The following is a 21149-nucleotide window of genomic DNA, read 5'->3' as shown; positions in this document are numbered from 1 at the left end:
GTGCACTAGTTGAGTGATATTACCACCATCCTCTGCATAAACATCACTGCCAACAATGGGTCAGCTTATTCCATGGATAATGTGCGTACAATGGACAACAAAAGCCACTCACACCAGCATAGCAATGCCTCACTCCTTGGATAATGTGTTGACAGTGAACAGCTCACTAGCCAGCCACACCAGCACATTAATGTCTTGTCAACTGGTGCATGGAAGGCAGATATGTAGTTTTTTTTTTAATGGAATTGACTAGAGAATGCTTCATTCTGGTCTCCAATTTCTGGAGGTCTTAGCCAAAGTTAATATCCCCAAAAAGCTGGCATTTACCTCCATAATTCAAAGCATTGCAATTATCTACCATGATGTAGATATTTGTACAAGAGATACCCCATGAGTGGAGTTCATTAGACAGAGAGCTGTCTCATTAATGGGATCGTGGGCAATTGCCCAACATTTCGATTCTTTGGACTTTGGAGAAGTAATGTATGCACTATGCAACCCATTGTGGTGCAAGGCAGTAGGGGAAACTCTATTGGCTACTTGGTGGCATCCAAATGTACAATATTTTGCTCAGAAGGTAAGCAGTAATTGTCTGCCAGAAATACAATCCAGGGAAAGGACTAGGGTGTGAAGGAGGGAAAACACCATTGCCCATGGGTCCTTTTGAGACATTGCAAATGGACTATATCGACAACTCAATTAAGAATTTTGTGACCTAGAGAGGTGCCAGGGATATAAATATGTTCTTGTAATAGGGGACAGTTTTGGTCCCCTAATTTGAGGAAGGACATTCTTGCTATTGAGAGAGTGCTGCGTAGGTTTACAAGGTTAATTCCCAGGATGGCGGGACGGTCATATGCTGAGAGAATGGAGCGGCTGGGCTAGTACACTCTAGAGTTTAAAAGGATGAGAGGATATCTTCTTGAAACATATAAGATTGTTAAGGGTTTGGACACGTTAGAGGCAGGAAACATGTTCCCGATGTTGGGGGAGTCCAGAACCAGGGGCCACAGTTTTAGAATCAGTGGCAAGCCATTTAGAACAGAGACGAGGAAACACTTTTTCTCACAGAGAGTTGTGAGTCTGTGGAATTCTCTGCCTCAGAGAGCGGTGGAGGCGGGTTCTCTGGATACTTCAAGAGAGAGCTAGATAGGGCTCTTAAAGATAGTGGAGTCACGGGATATGGGGAGCAGGCAGGAATGGGGTACTGATTGGGGATGATCAGCTGGCTCGAAGGGAAGGGCCGAAAGGCCTACTCCTGCACCTATTGTCTATTGTCTTATAGAAAGGACAAATCAGACCCTTAAAACTAAATTAGCCAAAGTAAAGGTGGAGACTGGATTTGGATGGATTAAATTACTCCCAATAGCCCTCTTTCAGATGAGAGTCACGCCTGCAGGGAAATGTAGATTGGGCCCAGCTGGAATTATTTCTGGTAGACCCTTAAAAACCACTTGGAACCAGAATGTGATGAAAATAGTTAATTTCCACCACATGACTGCAGAGATGACCGACTACATCTTAGCCTTGACCAGAGCCTTAAGGGATTTACATTGTAGAGTGAGAGCAGCCTAAGGTGATATGCTTTCATTAGCAACTCCAATTAACGTAAAACCTGGAGACTACGTCCTATTGAAGAATTGGGTTAGGAAAGCATTGGTAGTTCATTGGGAAGGACCTTACCAAGTTCTTCTAATGACTCCAACAGCAGCAAAGGAAGAGGGAAGAAATCCCTGGGTGCATCTTCATCATTGTAAAGGTATTAGTGAAGGTGTAGGTTGTTAACTGGTTTCCTCCCAGGTTTTCTTTGAAATTCTCCACTCTATTACGAATCATGGACCAATGAACTATCAAGATTGATGGATCGGATTCGCGCCCATGAAAACTCAGGTGAAGGCTCATCAGACAGAAATCATGGAGTTACACCCATGAAAACTCGGGAAGCTCAATGAAATTCTGAGAAACTGCATAAACATCTTCTTGTTAGAATATTTGTTAAAGTGAAACAGTCATCATTGTATTCTGGGGTTATCAATGATGATGAGGGTTATCATGAATGATAAAACGGGGGAATGTTAATACTGACCAAATTAAAGACACCATAAAATGGAGGATCCCTGCACTTGTCAGAATTGCTTAACCCTTGTCTGCTGAAATTTATAGGCTTTGGATGGCGCCAGCCAGTAGAGGCTCAGATTGGTATGCAGGATGCTGAGGGATCCAGGTGTTCTCCTAAATTGATAAAATGTATAGCAGTTTTGCAAACAAACCTTAAATGCATCATTATGATTAGATCTCTGCAAGGGCATTGCAAATAGTATGAATAATGTTGCGAGACAGTCATCCTGTTAATTGTTGATTGTTTGGACTGTTGCGCCTTGGCGGAACTGAATCCCTGGGCACATGTTGCACTATCCATTTGTGTTTGCTTCCTTCTAGAAGCTTCTTTCAAATACAATGTGTTCAAGATTGTATTATTGGGTTAGGAAACTGTCAATTATGTACTGTTATAATTAATGTGTTTAATTGGTTTATAAAGAGACCACCCCAATGTGGTTCGGCCCCTCAAGGCTCAGGGACCCATAAAAGGTAGCTCCCACGAGGTCCGATGACGATCTTCTGGAAGAACGCTTGCGACTGCGTGACCTTTTGGAGTGCCTCTACTTGCACGGGGCTAGAAGGGCTTGGCCAAGCAGATACAAGGATCGAACCCGCGATGGTTAGGTATTGTGTAGGGGATTTGTGTTGTGTTATCCAAAATAAAGTTTAGTTGGTCAGGTGCTTGATTCAGTATTTTATTGACTGTAATTAGACTGAGGGGGAGCTTAGAACAATCTATTTACATACAATGGACAACAAAAGCCACTCACACCAGCATAGCAATGCCTCACTCCTTGGATAATGTGTTGACAGTGAACAGCTCAATAGATAGCCACACCAGCACATTAATGCCTCATCAACTGGTACATGGAAGGCGGATATGTAGTTTTTTCCAATGGAATTGACTAGAGAATACTTCATTCTGGTCTCCAATTTCTGGAGGTCTAAACCAAAGTTAATATCCCCAAAAAGCTAGCATTTACCTCCATAATTCAAAGCATTGCGATTGTCATGATGTAGATATTTGTACAAGAGATACCCCATGAATGGAGTTCAGTGAACAGAGAGCTGTCTAATAATGGGATCATGGACAATTGCCCTACATTTCGATTATTTGGATTTCGGAGAAGTAACTAGCTGTCGTGTTGCTGCTTCATTCAGCACAGCCAAAAGGTTGGTTTTAATATATTGTCTCAAATCACATAATTTCAGACTTCCTACCTCTGGCCAAAAATCCAAAAGATGTAAATCAGAGATGTTGGAGATTTGGCTACAGGAGTGGCAAAAATGGTACAGTCCCTGCAAACATAAATCCATTGGCTTCAAAGGAAACAAATGTCAAAAGGCAAATACTACTGGGAGCGAATACAGCTTTAGCTCTGATGAGTAATGAAAATAACACGTCCTGCAATTTCCATAATTGACCAACTATAAAATTCCCAATAAAAACATACTTTAATGAACATCGCTTGTGTACCCCGACACATGTGGAAATAGTGTGATTTAATAGCAACACTGTAAAAATCCCCAACCTGGAAACGCATGGTGGGATCAATACTTAAAGGGTACTAATACATAGCAATTATTACTCTTGGCACATCAGAGTATCATGTGTTAATAGAAAAGCAAAAGTTTGCAGATGCTGGAAGTCTGAAATAATAAGGAATAAAATACTAGAGATACTCAGCAGGTCAGGCAGCATCTGTGATGAGAGTAAATGCATTTAATGATCCAGGTCAATGACCCATCATAAGAATGGGTCTGAGGAGGGGTCCTTGACACAAAATGCCACGTCAATTTCTCTTCCTACAAATGCTGCTTGATTTGCTGAGTATATGTCTAGCAGTATGTTTTGCATCATGTCTTTGTGAGTCAGACTATGGAATGGAAACTAGACTGACATTCCACAGTGATGAGTTCTTCACTGCCAAAAATACCACCTTGCGTATGAAACATTATCCTAAAGCAGCTTTTGTTCTCCCAGACAATAGTACACAAAGCAATTGCACAATTCAAAAAGCAAACAAGGCTGCTCTGTATCCTATCCAACACATACTCCTCAAACACCACATACAGTGCCCAACTATTTACCTTGATTTGTTGCACAAATTCTACCACATTTATAAATATTACAATGATTGGACTTCAAAAGGACTTTAATTAACTTTAATCGTGAAAAACACTCTCAAAGGAAGTTCAGTCAGCACCAGTTATTTGGTTTGATTTACAGTCGAGAGGTCAGATCTCACACAGGTTGCCATTTAGTTTGGAGCACACTTTTCAACGTAAATGCCTCATTCATCGCAACTTGTCTACATACTGTATTTTGGGTTAATGGCAGTAAAGCCTGCATAATGCAAATTCTCTAATGGTGTTCCATATTTTCTTTTAAAATCCCACTGGGGAAATCAATCATACAACTTATTTGGAAATAATTCAAATAGATATAGATCTTATTAGGTTACTTACATTAAAAAAATCTGCAATCATATATCATACATTTCTATACCGAATCTCAAAAGGACAGTTGATCCCAGTAAGTAAAAAATGCAGACACAAGGAACTGCAGATGCTGGAATCTTGAGCAAAACACTAAGTGCTGGAGAAGCTCAGGTGGTCAGACATTTGCGGGGAGATTGGGAACGTTTTGGGTTAGGGAGAAAGGACCTGACCTGAAACGTTGCCTGTCCGTTTCCCTGCACGGATGCTGCCTGATCTGCAGAGTTACTCTAACACTTCGTGTTTTGCTCCGGTAAACAATGCAGGTGCTTTACATAGGTGCTGTTGCAGTTGCACTCCCGTATCACAGCCTCATAACTCACCATCTTCTTGCAATCTAGTCAACATCTGCCGAGAACTAATACTATAAACTGCTCCAGAAATGGCTCTTGCCCAAAATAAACACCACAAAAGTTATCACTGAACTGAGAGTTCATCAATTCTTTACTGTGAGCTCTCATTGCATATGCAATGAGGACTTTGTATTTATGTTAGGTCACTGAATACCAAAGAGCACCAATTACAGAATGCCTGTGACCAAGTTACTGTAACTGGTAATACGAAAGCGGCACTGTGGTACAGCGGTAGAGTTGCTGCCTTACAGTGCCAGAGACCCGGGTTCGATCCTGAATATGGGTGCTTGTCTGTATGGAGTTTATACACTCTCCCCGTGAACTGCGTGGGTTTTCACCAGGTCCGGTTTCCTCCCTCATTCCAAAGACGTACAGGTGTGTCAGCTAATTGGCTTGGAATAATTGTAAATTCCCTGAAAAAGGCAGCCAGCATCATCAGAGACCCACACCACCCTAGCCACCCATTCATTTCACCCCTACCATCGGGAAGAAGGTACAGGAGCCTGAAAACTGTAACTTCCAGGTTCAGGAACAGCTTCTTTTCGACATTCATTGGGCTATTAAACACGACAACCTCCAAATAAGCTGTAAACTGCATAGACTCTTACTGTTATTATTGTTTTTTTATGTGTACACGCATATATATGTACATGTGACTGTGTGTGTGTGTGTGTGTGTGTGTGTGTGTGTGTGTGTGTGTGTGTGTGTGTGTGTGTATATACACACACACACACACACACACACACTGAACTTTTTTTTTCTTGCTATTACATTGTTTAGTGTACTACGTACATATTCTGTTGTGCTGCTGCATGTAAGAATTTCATTGTTCTATCTGGGACATATGACGATAAAACACTCTTAACTTAACAATATCCTTTGCAAATATAGATGTTCGCAACAGAGCTTGTTCCAGCACAGTGACAAACGGTGCAGAGGGTCTCTGCTCCAAACGGCTCAAGCAAAATCAGTACCAACAGGAATGGAAGATCATCATTCAATGCATCTGGCAGATATCAGTTTAGCAAAACCTACCACCACAGTGCAGTTTTGGAATATCATAATAAATAATTAATGGCCGCATATCAGAAATAGACAGCAAAAGCAGCAAAATGGACGTGACTTAGTTTACTTGCCCCAATGTTAACACGCACAATAATCACCTCTATAAAATTCAAGTAATACTGAAAAATATGTTACCCATATCATGCAACTTACAATGTTGCAAAAACAGTTATATTAAGATTTTGTGACTGCATATTGATAATCTTCCAATAAACTCTGTTTTTAAGCTCTATAATGGGTCAAGGATATCTGCATAAGATTTCTTGCTTTAAATTTGAGAAATTAGCAAGAAAGGCCATGCTTCTAGTATAAGAAACCGCAGTGAGTACAGTGGTCATTATACAAGATTTACCAAATTCCAATTAGATGCTAGATATCATTTGATATATTTTTTAAACCTGGAAATGCAGAAAACCAAGGCAAAAATAATTCTACAGGACTTAGAGAGAGGAGTGCAAGGTGGGTGAGGGAGAGGGAGGAGGGAAACACGAGGAGGAGAGAGAAAGGAATAGAGGTAAGATGAAAAATGAAGATTTTTTTTTGTTTAGAAATGCAGTTACAAGCAACAACCAAAGAACAAAATGTCCAATGTTTATACCCCAACTTGGGTTCAAATTGATGCCATTCCAGGGTATTCAAATCCAGATAGAAGATTAAAGAAAAATCAAAACAATTTTTTTTAAAGTAATCGAGTGTTGTCTCAGCTGCCATTCTGTGCATGGACCTCTCTTAGATCTCACCTCATCACTGACAAGCACGTGGATCCCACTGGGTCCCTGTCTGTAGATCTGGTTAATCTGCTGCGGAGAAATGCTGTACATTTTTGCTATTTTCTCAGTTAATTCTATCGCTGTCAGCTCTTCCAAAAAGATTGGATGGTATACTGGAGGAAACCGGGAAAAAGAATTTCATCACATAAACAACAGTTCAAATAAGAAAAACAATATATTATTTGGATTTCTTTTTCTTCCATTTTGCTCCCCATTTCTCCCGATAGTCCGACTCGTGGTGTTGTGGATGCTGGTAGACCTCCCAGTATCTCAGAATCAATTCCTCACGATTTCGTTCACGAATGATCCATACACCACCAGCTGCACCTCAGAAGCATACGACCCAGGACACGGTCAACTGACCCACCGTGCCTGCTCAAGCTCTTTAAAAAGGTGCTATTCAATTAGTCGAAGTCCACATTTCCCCCCTTAATCCAGCAAAATCTTATTCGAATATTCATTTCATACCCTTTTAAAAGTTATCAGATCTTCTTCCACCACCTAGCATGCATTAGATTTGTAACAAGTCAATGCAAGAAAGAGTGAATCTCGTTTTCCCTCGGAAAAGTTTATTCCTTTCTACTCCCTCAGCATTTCTACTACATTTCACCATATCATTGCTGTACTAAAGAGAAGAATACAGCTTCCTATGCATAAAGGTCTCGCAGCCTTGGTACCATTTCGTAAATTTTTTATGCGCCTCGCCAAAACAGTGACATCTTTCCTGGAATGTGGTGCTCAGAATGGAATACAAAGTTCCAGTCGAGGTTAACCACTGTTTTATCAATCCTTAGCACGACTTCCTTGCCTTTGTCATAACTGGTGAGTATTTACAGCGTTCACGATCCTGCCCTGAACATAGAAAATGCATAGAACATTTTCTCTTTGAAAATAAAATTGCATTTGTAATCCCATCCCGATTAGTTAAGATCATCCTTGCTAACCTTGATTAAACTTGCTCTGATAACTTTTTATAAAATGCACACCATGTTTCAACTGTAGTTTAAGCAAAGATAAATACTCACTTCTAACCTGGGTATAAAGCCCCTTCTGCTTTGCCATTAGTACAGCCTTATTATCACAAATCACTGCTGATTCATATACTGTACATATACTTATATTCCCAACCTGCTTTGTTTCTCAATGCTAAATAGATTCTTACTTTCCAACTAGTTCAACTTCCTTATTTTTCTTTTAATTTATTTAATTTATAGTGCCTTTCCTTACTCATCCATTCAAAATGAACCATGAATAATTCTCCACACTATTTTATTTGCTATATATCTGCCCAGGGAACTCAGTGATCCCCGAGAGAGAAAGAGAGAGCAATGAACACTTCCTCAGTGACTGAAAACAAATACCATTACCCGCTAAGCACTGCATTTGTTCACTTGGCCAATTTTGTACCAATGTTGAACTATTACTTTAATCCCACAAACTGCAAATAAACTAGTTCTTTATGTAGCACTTTATCAAATGCTTTCTGAAAGGCTATACGTGTAGTCGTAATTACATTTAATTATCTTTATTTACCTCTTTAGCTGCTTATCTGGCAGACTAAACAACATGGTGTGGTTTTCACAAATCTATGCTGGCTCCCATTTTTTAACCCATTGAAAATTAATTTTGCTCCAGATCATTAATTCTAAGTTTTTAAGAAAAGATTTTAACTTTGGTCTTGCACTTAGCACTGTGCAACTTAACAGTCGTACACATTATATCCCACTTCCACCATTTGATTCTATTGATTTGCGCTCTATGTCCACATTGCATAAATTGATATCCTTGTATTTTTCCACCTCGGACTTTGGGATAACTAGCCTGTAGTTATTGTGTTTTTACTTCTCTCTTTAGATAAACAATTTCCAACCCTTCTATCCTCTAGACCCTCTCCCATATTTAAGGAGTTTGGAAATGCTTCCTTGCTCCCTGCACCTCCATCAAACATGGAGGCTCTTCAATATTATGCACTGCAGTAAATGCCATCATCTCCTCCTGATCAACCTATGTCACATTCAAATTCTAAAACCACCCCCTCCCCCTTGATCATGACTATTGCAGTAATAGCCAATATTCCACTTTCATCTATGATTTTCACTTTTATAACCTGTGTTATATTTTTACAAAATTCGCCCTCTATGTTTTTTTAAAAAAAAAAACGTTCCTTCAGCCTCTCTTCAAATTCAGAAGATTAGCTCTGGAATTACATCACGTATCTGAATCTGATAATCCAAACATTTTGTCAAGTAGTCAAAACAAAATCTCTGGAAATTATTCTGTGACATTAGTGAAATGCCCTACAGCGAGTAAATAAATAATTTCACCTCGTTTTCAAATGGCCTTGAGAAACATTCCTGTTCTCTTAGCCATGTTGTTAACAGCTTCTTGTTGATGGCCTGGCTGCAGAATGATCAGCAATCATAGCCAGTTCCTTATTGTTGACTGGATCTCTGGTCAAGAAATCCTGACTTTGTTAAAACATCATCCATTCAGTATGAATGCATGACTCCTATTGTTGTAAATTATCTTCATTTCACCGCCTATCTGTTCTGAAATTCCTTGTCCTCAATGTACTTACGGATGAAGATATCGCTGGACGTCATCATAAATTAGCAATCTCCCTTCGGGCTGTTAAGCAACAAAATAGCTCCATGTTAAGAGAAGATGAGTTAGCACTGTAAAGCTCAATGAAGGAGCTCAATGCTGGAGCCAGTACAACGTAGCCCTTCCAAACTGCCAAGACAAATGATCACAGCAGTTACAGAGCCACTGTAATTGCAGAAGGAGCTAATCGCTGTAAAGATGTGCTTCTGTGAACTGTCACTTCTATTCATTTGTTTATTTTATCTATATCCCCAAAGGCCTAATTTTCAGGTGGTTGGGGATGGTGTTGCAAAACGGGAGGTCGCAAAGAATTCATTTTCCTCAAGATTATCCAATGTTCTTTTAAATTTTTCAGACTCGTGCAAAGAGGCATTCATTCGAAAGACACCAGTGTCAAGACGTACCGTATGAGGCGTCAACAACTCCTTGGCTCTGTTGTTTGTGAAGGTAATTTGTCCGATTCTGCTCATGCTCCTGACACATATAGATGGTCAGTTTTGGATGGATAGTTCTGTGGGCACAGGTATCGGAAGCATGGTTATTAGTCTCACTGCATGAGAACAAAAGTACATTGATAATCCATTATCTGGAGCAGATAATATTTGTTCAACATCTTCAAACGGGCGGCACGGTGGCGCGACGGTAGAGCTGCTGCCTTACATCACTTGCAGCGCCGGAGAGCTAGATTCGATCCTAACTACGGGTGCTGTCTGTACGGAGTTTGTATGTTCTCCCTGTGACATGCATGGGTTTTCTCTGAGATTTTCGGTTTCCTCCCACACTCCAAAGACACACAGGTTTGTAAGTTAATTGGCTTACTATAAATGTAAATTGTCCCTAGTGTGTGTAGGATAGTGTTAGTGTATGGGGATCACTGATCGGCGTAGATTCGTTGGGCCGAAGGTTCAATTTCCGCGTTGTATCTCTAAACTAAACTAAAGTGTGCTTGACATTCTATTTTCAACAACAACTTCCATTTGCAAGGTGATATTTGGATGAAATGGCACTGCACACTGTTATGGAGTTGACCAGAGCCTTACTTTATTGTGTCAGCTTTGATTTGACTCTGAGTCAGCAGGTATACAGTAGTAACATTTGTTTTGCTCTTTCACTTATGTCATTGACAGGCCAGCATTTATTGCCCATCCAAGTTGCTAAAGACTGTGTTTAAGAAGGAACTGCAGATGCTGGAGAATCGAAGGTACACAAAAAAGCTGGAGAAACTCAGCGGGTGCAGCAGCATCTATGGAGCGAAGGAAATAGGCAACGTTTCGGGCCGAAACCCTTCTTCAGACTGCTAAAGACTGTGTTTGATCTCAACAAGATAGGTCATCAACCACAACCCTGCCAAGGTGGAGATACAGGCAAACTATTTGGGGTAAGAGTAATGGATTACTTTCCCCGAAGGGCATTATTGAACCTGTGGGCGTCTTCCCTGCTGCTATCAGACTAATGAACAGACCTCTCATAAACTAAGGGTATAACCCCAATCTACCGACCTACATCAAAGGCCCCTACACTTTTATTTTTTCTGTACTTTCTCTGTAACAGTGATGCTGCAACACAAGCATTACATGTCGTACTCTGCCTTTTTTCTCTTGACTTGTTGTCCGTTGTACTTGGGTTTTGCACTCATGTATAATCTGATTTGATTGGCGACATTTCTCCCTCGTATCTCAGTAAACTTGACAATAGGAAATTAATACCAATTGCATCAGTAGACAAAGAGAAAGGAAAACATAATGGAAGGGTTTAGACTAGAAATACAGCAAGGAAACAGGCTCTTCGGCCCATCAAGTCCAGGGACAATTTTTACAGTTTTTATTTTAATCAAAGCCAATTAACCTACAAACCTGTACCTCTTTTGGAGTGTGGGACTAATCCGGAGCACCTGGCGAAAACCCACGTGGTCACCGGGAGAATTTACAAACTCCACGACAAAAGACACTGTGCAGCCACCACTGCACCATTGTGCTGCCTCAAATTGCTGTTATTGCTGTGACAGTCTTTGTCAAAATGAGTTTAAATGATGTGAACAAATGGTAGTCTTTCAGTAAACTATGCCTATAAACTGGGGTGACAGAAGGAAGGCAACTGTGCTAGAACAAGTGTCAGCAAATTATGGTCTGTATGCACTATAAGACACCTCCAGTTGTATGTGGCAGAAACTGCAATGTTGGTTTTGTAAAGGGATTTCCCTAGGTGTAGGGTCAGGGCAGAGGGTGGGAAGACATGGGATCAGAAAGATGATTGCAAAAGATGGGAGTGCAGTGAATAGTTAGCATTTAGAACATAGAACAGTACAGCACAGGAACAGGCCCTTCAGCCCACAATGTTTATGCTGGAAGTGGACTTCTATGAAGAAAGACAACTACAAAGTGAATAATTACATATTATGCTTCTACAAAATTCATTTAAAGAAAGACATTTTACAATACTCTTGACCCACCTTCCCTTGATTGTATTAAAGAGTCTGATTCCATCTGCAGGCCCACAGATCTGAATCAAGTCTTCTTTAGTCATTTTCAACATATCCGCACCTACGGAATTTATTAAAATATTAAAGTAAGCATGTATAACTGCAGGGAAGAAATAGGCATGTTGTGTACAATGAAAGAATGCAGTTTACGCAAGGTTTATGTAAAGGAGCAAATACTAACACTGGATTAATTAGATTCTTGCAAAACTCTTTAACCTTCAGCAAGGTGAACAATGGAGTTAAGGAGCCCATGCAAATATTATGGATCAAAACCTTTACTATTTTCTTCAACAAAAAAATAAACTCTAACTAAAATTGTGCAAGTTTTCCAACAAAACAGTAATAATTACTACAAATAAGACATAACATTCTCTCCTCCTTAAACATTCCCCATGGTGAAGAATGATTGAAGTCCACTATTCTCCACTATAGTGCAGTGGCTTGGTTTACAGCATGAAAATGGGCCATGATGACTACCAATCAACTGAGCATTGTTCTTGTACTCCGTAAGCAATTCCATAGGAGTTGAAGGGTAAATGCTGGGCACCAGGGCTGGGGAAAAGATAGTGATCAAAGAGGCGAAAAGGAAGAACCCGTCTTCTTTCCCTTCCCCGCCTCAAAGGGCCGAATGGCCTCCTCCTGCACCTATTTTCTATGTTTCTATGAAGGAGACACAGTAGGAGTATTTTAGTAACACAAATCATTTACGGTTGAATATTACAATACTACAGATAGTTAAAAAACAGAAATAGTTGGAAATACTTTGCTGGTCAGGCAGCATCTGTGAAGAGAGAAGCAACATTAACTCAATTTTGTTCATATATAACTAAACGATAGTAATTTGGATTTAATGTGTAGGAAGGTACTGCAGATGCTGGTTTAAACCATAGACACCAAGTGCTGGAGTAACTCAGCGGAACAGGCAGCATCTCTGGTGAGAATGAATGGGTTGAGACCATGAATGGCGTTTCAACAAAATAGAGAGAGTGCAGAGGAGATTTACTAGAATGTTGCCTGGGTTTCAACAACTAAGTTACAGAGAAAGGTTGAATAAGTTAGGTCTTTATTCTCTGGAGCGCAGAAGGTTAAGGGGGGGGACTTGATAGAGGTCTTTAAAATGATGAGAGGGATAGACAGATGACGTGGACAAGCTTTTCCCTTTGAGAATAGGGAAGATTCAAACAAGAGGACATGACTTCAGAATTAAGGGACAGACGTTTAGGGGTAACATGAGGGGGAACTTCTTTACGCAGAGAGTGGTAGCGGTGTGGAATGAGCTTCCAGTGGAAGTGATGGAGGCAGGTTCGATTTTATCATTTAAAAATAAATTGGATAGGTATATGGATGGGAAAGGAATGGAGGGTTATGGTCTGAGTGCAGTTAGATGGGGCTAGGGGAAATTAATTGTTCGGCACGGACTTGAAGGGTCGAGATGGCCTGTTTCCGTGCTGTAATTGTTATATGGTTATATGGTTCTTCTTCTGTCTAACTTGGATTTACCACAAAAGATTTCCTGAGGATCATAGAAACATAGAAACATAGAAATTAGGTGCAGGAGTAGGCCATTCGGCCCTTCGAGCCTGCACCGCCATTTAATATGATCATGGCTGATCATCCAACTCAGTATCCCGTACCTGCCTTTTCTCCATACCCTCTGATCCCCTTGGCCATCAAAGATAATTTGACACCAAACCTTACAAGTACACATCAGCTTGGTCAGAGGGATGTTTTGGAGAACAAGAGAGAGAAAGGCAGAAGAATTAGGGGGTGGGACAGTCGGAGCTCTGGACAGAGGCTGCTGAAGATCCAGCACAAATAAACCTTCAAACAGTGTCAATTTCGCAGGCGATGCTGGGAAACATTATTACTTCACATCTTGAGCGCAACAATTCTAGATTCATTCTCACCTGAGAAATTGCCAAATAACTGGCAGAATGCTGCGAAGCGGTTTCTAATCAGCCAGTGCTGTGTGTCCTGGTTGGAGGCTGTAGGCAACAGGTACTGCAATGCAAAAAGAACAGAAGATCTTAACTCAGAAAGCTAATGGATGGGAGACTAGAATTTCCTCAGCAAGAAGAATATCATATTATTAGGATCTTATAACTACTTACATCAGCGCTCAAAGGCAGGAGTTCATCTTGGCTTGTAGGTGAACAATTTCTGAATTTACACATGCAAAAATAGAGAAGTCAAGTTATGATGTAGCCATGTTAACACATCAGGGCTAAAGAAAACACAACCACAATCTTATCCTTAAGTTTAATTTAGTTCATTGTCATGTGCTCTGAGGTACAGTGAGAAGCTTTTGTTACATACCAACCAGTCTGGCAAAGGCTAAGGCTAATGAAAATGACAAATGAGATGAGAAAGATCCAAGATCTAAATGTCCCGCATTTTATTCTAAGACAAATCTCAAGAATTTAGAATCAATGGCAAGAACTGCAGACATAAACACAATGTTAAATTATCCTCTTTCAATAAATAATATTTTGAAGGATATGGGCAAACAGGGGCAGGAGGGACTAGTGTAAATAGGGCATCTTGGTCTACATGGGAAAGTGGGGCAAAAAGTCCCGTTTCCATGCTGTACGACACAAAGTCAAACTGCAACCCCGGGAGGAGGAAAATTTCACTAATACCATTTAAAAAAAAGTAACAATACTTACAATTTTATTTACTTTTCAAATCAGACAGTCTCGCACCCATCAATACAATACAACACAATTTATTTGTCACTTGAACCTCATAGAGGCTCAAGTGAAATGTTGTTTCTGCAGTCATACATACAAGAAAAAAAAGACCCAAGACACAACACAATTTACACAGACATCCATCACAGCGCACCTCCACCTCGCTGTGATGGAAGGCAAAAAAAACGTATCTCTCCCCTGCACCTCCCTCTCCCCCCCGATGTCAGAGTCAAAGTCAGAGCCAGAGCCCCCGGCGGGCGATAACAATTGTCCCGCGGCCATTAACACCGCGCCGGGTGATGCAAGGCCCTGCTCCGGGTCTTGTTGTTGGAGCCCCGGGCGGGCGCTAGCAAAGTCCCGCAGCCGTTGAAGCCACGCCGGGCGATGATGTAAGGCCCCGCTCCAGGTCATCCTCGACCCCGCTACTCGGGCGGGAGAAGTCGCCGTTGTGGAAGCCCCGAAAAGCGGTCTCCCAGCAGGGACCCGCAGGCTCCCGGTGTCACTGTCCACCAGACCTGCGGTAAGCCTCCGAATCTCCGAGGGTCGGGTCGCAGCAGCGCGCCACCACTGCTCCGGACTCAGCCAGCTCCGTGATGGTGAGTAGCTCCGCAGCTTCGTGACTGGAGCCCCAGGACGTTTCTGCTGGAGGCCGCTCCACGGTGCAGCCCCAATGACAACGGAGACCCGACAGGGAAAGGTCGGGTTCTCCGTGCAGGGGGGGAAAAATTTTAAAGTTTCCCCCCCCCCCACCCCCCCCCCCCCCCCCCCACACACATACCCCATCAAAAAAATAAAAACTACATTAAAACGGGATAAAAAATAACAAAAAGACAGACGGACTGCAGAGGCCGCTGCGACGCGAGTCGCGCCGCCCACCGGAAATGACCTAACGAACCAATTAATAATTCAGTCTGAAGGGTCTCGACCCGAAACGTCACCCATTCCTTCTCTCCTGAGATGCTGCCTGTCCCGCTGAGTTACTCCAGCAATTTGTGTCTACCTTCGATTTAAACCAGCATCTGCAGTTCCTTCCTACACACACACACCATTAATATGCCTCAGGATCAAGAGAATGTTTTAAAAATGAGTTTGATCCTTCTCCTGCTCCTCAGTTAATATAAAACTTCAATACTGAAACAAAGCAGAACACTATATTTCTTGAAGGAAGATTTTGCAGAATGTGGTACATACCCATCACTGGCACCTAAGCTGAGAGGCACAGTGCTGTAGTCCATGGGAGAAGTACAATTAACGTACGAGGAATCAGGCCAAGGCGAGCACTGTACAAGAGAACAAAGAGAATAATTCAGTCCAAAGCTCACACAATGCTTTATTGCCTTCTGAAAAGTAAAGTAAACAGGAAACCAAACAGTTTTTCCTCATTGCAAAGAAAATTATGATTAACTGAGAACTCTCTGTCTAGAAAATGGCAAAACTTTAAAAAGAATGAAAGAACAGGTATAATCTTTAAAGTGGAAGAAGAAATTGCAAATGGTTAAGAAAATTATATATTTGATATAAATAAATCAGGATATAATGGCAGTGAGCAGGACCAGTAAAATGATTAAGAGTTCAAGAAGGGTGCAAACTGCCCAAGCGGAATATGAGGTGCTGTTCCTCCAATTTCCGGTATTGCTCACTCTGGCCATGGAGGAGGCCCAGGACAGGAAGGTCGGATTCAGAATGGGAGGGGGAGTTGAAGTGCTGAGCCACAGGGAGATCAGGTTGGTTAATGCGGACCAAGCGGAGGAGTTTGGCGAAACGATCGCCAAGTCTATGCAGTAAAATTACATTGGTTAGGCTGCAGTAACAGGCCACTTCTTACTAATAAAAGGATCTACAGAAGGTGGAAAGTATTAAAGGAGATTAGAGCCTTTTGTTATGAGCAAAGAGAGTTCACGAGAGAGAACTGTACACATTACAATTTGAAATGTATACAGTTTTGGTTTCCTAATTTGAATTGCGTTGGTCTTATATTTGAGAATCTGTGGAATTCTCTGTCGCAGAAAGCAGTGGAAGCCAATTCACGGGATGTTTTCAAGAGAGATTTAGATATAGCTCTTAGGGCTAACGGGATCAATGGGGAAAAAGCAGAATTAGGGTACTGATTTTGGATGTCAGCCATGATCATATAGGATGGCCTACTCCTGCAACTATTTTCTATGTTTCGCACAAATTACTCCGAAGTCCAGCTGCTCATGCGGGCAAATGCAACCGCTATTTTCCAATGTGCTGATTTTCATCAAAACTAATTTGGTCGAGCTGCTGCCTCTTAGCACCAGAGACCCCGGTTTGATCTTGACCTTGGGTGCTGTCTTTGTGGAGTTTGCATGTTCTCCCCATCACCTTATGGGTTTCACTTTCTGCGAAAGTGGAATGACATGGAACGAGTGTACATGTAATTGGTGGTCAATATGGACTCAGAGGGTTGAAGGGCATGTTTCTGCCCTGGATCGCAAACGTCTAAAATGGTGACTAGACAACCATTGGACTATTGCGTACAGTTCTGGTCGCCATGCTATAGGAAGTGGTAGCAATAAAGAGAGTGCAGAAGAGATTCACCGGGATATTGCCTGAAATGGAGTGTAACAGTTATAAGAAGTTATAAGAAGAGATTGAATAGGCCAGTTTTACTTTCACTGGAACACAGAAGGCTCAGGGGAGACCTGGCAAATACTCATAAAATTATGATGGGCATAGGTAAATAAATAGACAGTCTTTATCCTGTGGGTGTCTAGAACTAGACTGCACAGGTTTCTCACAACTAATAGGAATAGAATTAGGCCATTCGGCCCATCGAGCCTATTCAATCATGGCTGCTCTGCCTCCTAATCCCATTTTCCTGCTTTATCCCCTAACCCTTGACACTCGTTCTAATCAATAATTTGTCCATCTTAGCCTTAAATCTATCCATTGACAGTTTCCACAGCCCTCTGTGGCAACGAGTTCCACAGAATAACCAACCTCTGGCTGAAGAAGTTCCTCCTCATCCCCTTTCTAAAAGAGTAGGTATGTTGCAAAACCTACCTTAAGCATCGCTGAAGATCTGTCCCAGCCCGTGTGTGCGATTATGGCGCCGTTTAGAGGGGGGTGGGTTTAAAACGCGATTTTCCCTAGGCTGTTCAAATCGAGCTTGTTCAGCCTACTAAGTTGCTGACGAAAAATCGCTTCGTGTTTCGCTCGCTGGAGCTATTTTTACATTTTACGGGTTTATTTAATTATTATAGTAAGTTAAAAATTAACCTCTAAACCCGCGACCGTCGACAACGGGCCGGATCTCATACATGGGACAACGGAAGGTCGGTTGTTTATTTTTACATTAAAAAGGGCTTCTTAAGATCCCTTTATACAATGTTGCGAGTAGCTAATTTGGGGCCCCATTAAATCCCGCAGTATTTATCTGGGGATTTGGGGCACAAATCTACCGCAATGTGAACGTTCTAAACCAGCGCGTTCCACAGGATCCCACTCGAAAGCTGATTTAAATGGCCATTAATTTACAGCAATTGGACACTAAATTCCTTCCATTTGGCCTATAAATTAATGTAAATGAGCTTTAAAAATCATGTTTTATTGTGAATTCTTTGTGAATGTTATTTGGACACTTAGGCTATTTAAAAATGTTAATCTTTTCTTAAAAAATGGATAGATGTTTAGATCTAGTAATTGAAGTTTGGAATTAGCTACAATTGGGTAACTAACTAATTATATGCTTTAATTTCAGGTTATCCAAGTAAGATTGTTTTATATTTGTTTCAGAATGCTTCAATCTATGATAACTGAAAATTTCATTCAGTTCTCTTAATTTTTAAGAAAGTTATGGGCTTTTGACTGTCCACGATCACAGCTTTTTTGTTATGTCCATAGAAAATCAATAGGGAACAAGATGCTAATTTCCGAGTATGAAAATGGCCATAACTTTTTTAATACCTAAGATATGAAAGTGAATTAGGTGTCAAATTAAACTTATTTTTATGCGTTATCTGATGGGATAAATTGCAGACTTGATTTTTTAAATCTCAAAATTTTGTAACATTGCCAAAAAGAGCGCCCTTTAATTCTGAGGCTATGACCTCTGGTTGTAGACTATCTCACCAGTGGAAACATCCTTTCCACATCCACTCTATCTATGCCTTTCATTATTCTGTAAGTTTCAATGTTCCCCCTCAGCCTTCTAAACTCCAGCGAGTAGAGGCCCAGTGCTGTCAAACGCTCATCATATGCTAACCCACACATTCATGGAATCATTCTTCTTTAAGATGAGAGGGGCAAAAAGGAGAACCAAAGAGTAAATGTTTTCCACACAAGGGACAGTAATGATCTGAAATGAGCTGTCAGAGCAGTTGGCATAAGCAGGCATAATTACAATCATTTGAAGACATTGGCAAGAAAGATCTGACCTCGGCAAGGACTGTCATTCCGAATGACTGTCGATACTTTTCTCTCTCTTGGATTGTACGTTTTTCCATCTTTTCCCGATCGGTTTTCTGTTTTCGATCTGCTCCCTTAGGCTTTAAAAACATACATGCCCTTTACAACCAATGTAAAAACAAAGAACTACAGATGCTAGTTAATACACAGAAGGAGAAAAACTACTGGAGTAACTCAACAGGTCATGCAGCATCTCTGGAGAACACGGGTAGGTGATGTTTTGGGGAGAGTCCCTTCTTCAGACTGATTGTTGAGGGTGGGGGGGGGGCAATCAGTGTCATTAACACTGTGTATTAACTGGCATCTGTAGTTCTTTGACCATTACAACTAATTTGGGTTTTGAAAAAGAAAATGGTCAAACTCAAATCATTTCTACACACGCCGCTAACATTGAATCATGCACCAGCTTCACACTAAACTAAAAATCACGTACGTATTTTCAGGAATTTTGTTTTAAAATGGATTGAAAGAACACAGTAGGGAATATCAGACTCAGTAATAAGAAAGGGTGATAAGGTAAATTTATCAAAAGGGTGACCTAATGAATTGAGCAAATGTTTGTTAAATACACAGGTCCGGAAGAAGTTTCATTTTAGTTGCTAAATGGCCTCCAAAGCTAACCACACTCCTCCCCAGAATCCGGCTTCCCCCTTCATTCTGTTCCGCTGAAGTACCAGAATATCAGGTGGACAAATAGCCAATGGTCAATACTCTAACAATTTTTCAGCGGAAGTCATTTTTTTTTCCACCTTATGACTTAGTTAACAGATATACTTAGGCTTAACAAAGAAGTGATGTTTACCACAATAGACAATTGTTCCAACAATTGAAGTGCATCTGCCCTTGAACCTACGGTGAAACTTCTGAAGTGTATTTTGGGGGCAGGCAGAGGGAGTTGTACCTTAGTTATAGAGTCTTATAGAGTGGAAACAGGCTCTTCGGCCCAACTTGCCCATGTCGGCCAACATGTCCCATCTCACTAGTTCTAGCAGATGCAGCGACAGTGGGAAATTGTGACAACATACAAGAGTTCATTACAGAATGAAAAAGAGGAACATGATTATCCTTTCATTTAAAAACTGTTTTCTGGTCATCAGCCTGTTCTGATACTACTTTGCCACAATCACAATTCGCTCTATCGGCAGTATATTCACAGCCCATACCTTGAATACTTTGATTTGGCAGCTTGCAGAGTGGAGGAGCTCTGTATATTCACCATGCTCATTTTGTCTGAAGGTGTCAATCTGAATTATGAATGGAACTCCTTTCTCCCCACCATGCTTCCTGGGGGTAAACTCAGTACTGATGCAATGGACCTAAAATAAATAGTTAAAACACTTGCAAACGTCCATCCATCTTGCAGTGCGTTGGCACGGCCACAAACTATAAACTGTATTCTTCTCTGCACCTGCTTTCAGATCAGGCACGTGCCATGAGTAATTACTCAGGGTAGGCAGTAGGCATGCGCAGATTGTTCTCTCCGCAAGCTGTCAGTCGACTTTTATAAAGTCTACAAAAGCCAAATCTCTTAATAAAGTACCGTATTTCCCGGCAATGAAAATGCATCCCCATTTTGAGTTGCTAAATTTTGAAAGAAGGCTGGTGGGACGTAGAATCTCTCACGCTTAAAAAAATAAAAAGAAAGAAAGAAAAAATGCCCAAGGCTTCCAAATCTCCTCCATTCTGAATTACTGAATGGGTGGGGGTTGGGGGGTGACGGCAGGTGGAGAGATGGTGGGGAAAAACGGGAGCAAACCGGGGCAAGTTGAATCAGTTGTGATCTTATTGAATGACAATACTTGTCCACGGGACCAATTGGGGGGAGAGTTCCTTTCACAGCGTGTGGGGAGTCTGGCCAGGGGTAAAGTTGCGGGGAGGGCAGGAGAATTGAGAAGGAGGGGGTCGGGGATCATGTCAGTAACTCACTCACTCCAGGCGCGGAGCCACCGCATCGTGGCCGGGGAGTGAAGCAGCTCGGGTGGCTGCGAGCGGCCTCGGGACCGGACAGCGGAACTGGCCGCCACCTCAGCGCCTTCTGCCGGCCCGCTCACCTCTGGCAGTGCTCTCCGTCTGAACATCTCTCACCTGCCGCTCGCCGGCTTTGCTCATGTCAGCCGCTTCCCGCAAATCCTTAAATTCCGACAGCCGAGTAACCTCA

The 21149-nt window shown here is 41.5% G+C and overlaps 1 protein-coding gene across 9 annotated transcripts in view; it reads right to left on the bottom strand.

The window, feature by feature from the left end:
- tfcp2l1 (transcription factor CP2-like 1) overlaps nucleotides 1–21149 on the bottom strand; it is a 46963-nt gene that overhangs the window by 5675 nt on the left and 20139 nt on the right. For 6 of the 9 annotated variants that reach the window (XM_055638730.1, XM_055638739.1, XM_055638734.1 and 3 more), the window contains exons 6-13: nucleotides 20155–20307; nucleotides 18961–19071; nucleotides 15752–15840; nucleotides 13982–14030; nucleotides 13778–13871; nucleotides 11841–11931; nucleotides 9796–9902; nucleotides 6758–6900 (exon numbers count right to left, since the gene is read on the bottom strand). In XM_055638730.1, coding sequence (XP_055494705.1) covers nucleotides 6758–6900; nucleotides 9796–9902; nucleotides 11841–11931; nucleotides 13778–13871; nucleotides 13982–14030; nucleotides 15752–15840; nucleotides 18961–19071; nucleotides 20155–20307 — 837 coding nt within the window. Of the gene's footprint in view, nucleotides 1–4253; nucleotides 5366–6757; nucleotides 6901–6928; nucleotides 7171–9795; nucleotides 9903–11840; nucleotides 11932–13777; nucleotides 13872–13981; nucleotides 14031–15751; nucleotides 15841–18960; nucleotides 19072–20154; nucleotides 20308–21149 lie in introns of those variants that run through there. The other 3 variants (XM_055638732.1, XM_055638736.1, XM_055638737.1) reach the window with 3 other exon arrangements.

Source organism: Leucoraja erinacea, chromosome 7, assembly GCF_028641065.1.
Source record: "Leucoraja erinacea ecotype New England chromosome 7, Leri_hhj_1, whole genome shotgun sequence".
NCBI lineage: Eukaryota > Metazoa > Chordata > Chondrichthyes > Rajiformes > Rajidae > Leucoraja > Leucoraja erinaceus.
The sequence above is the reverse complement of the archived record's forward strand: the minus strand, read 5'-3'. Positions and strand labels throughout refer to the sequence as shown.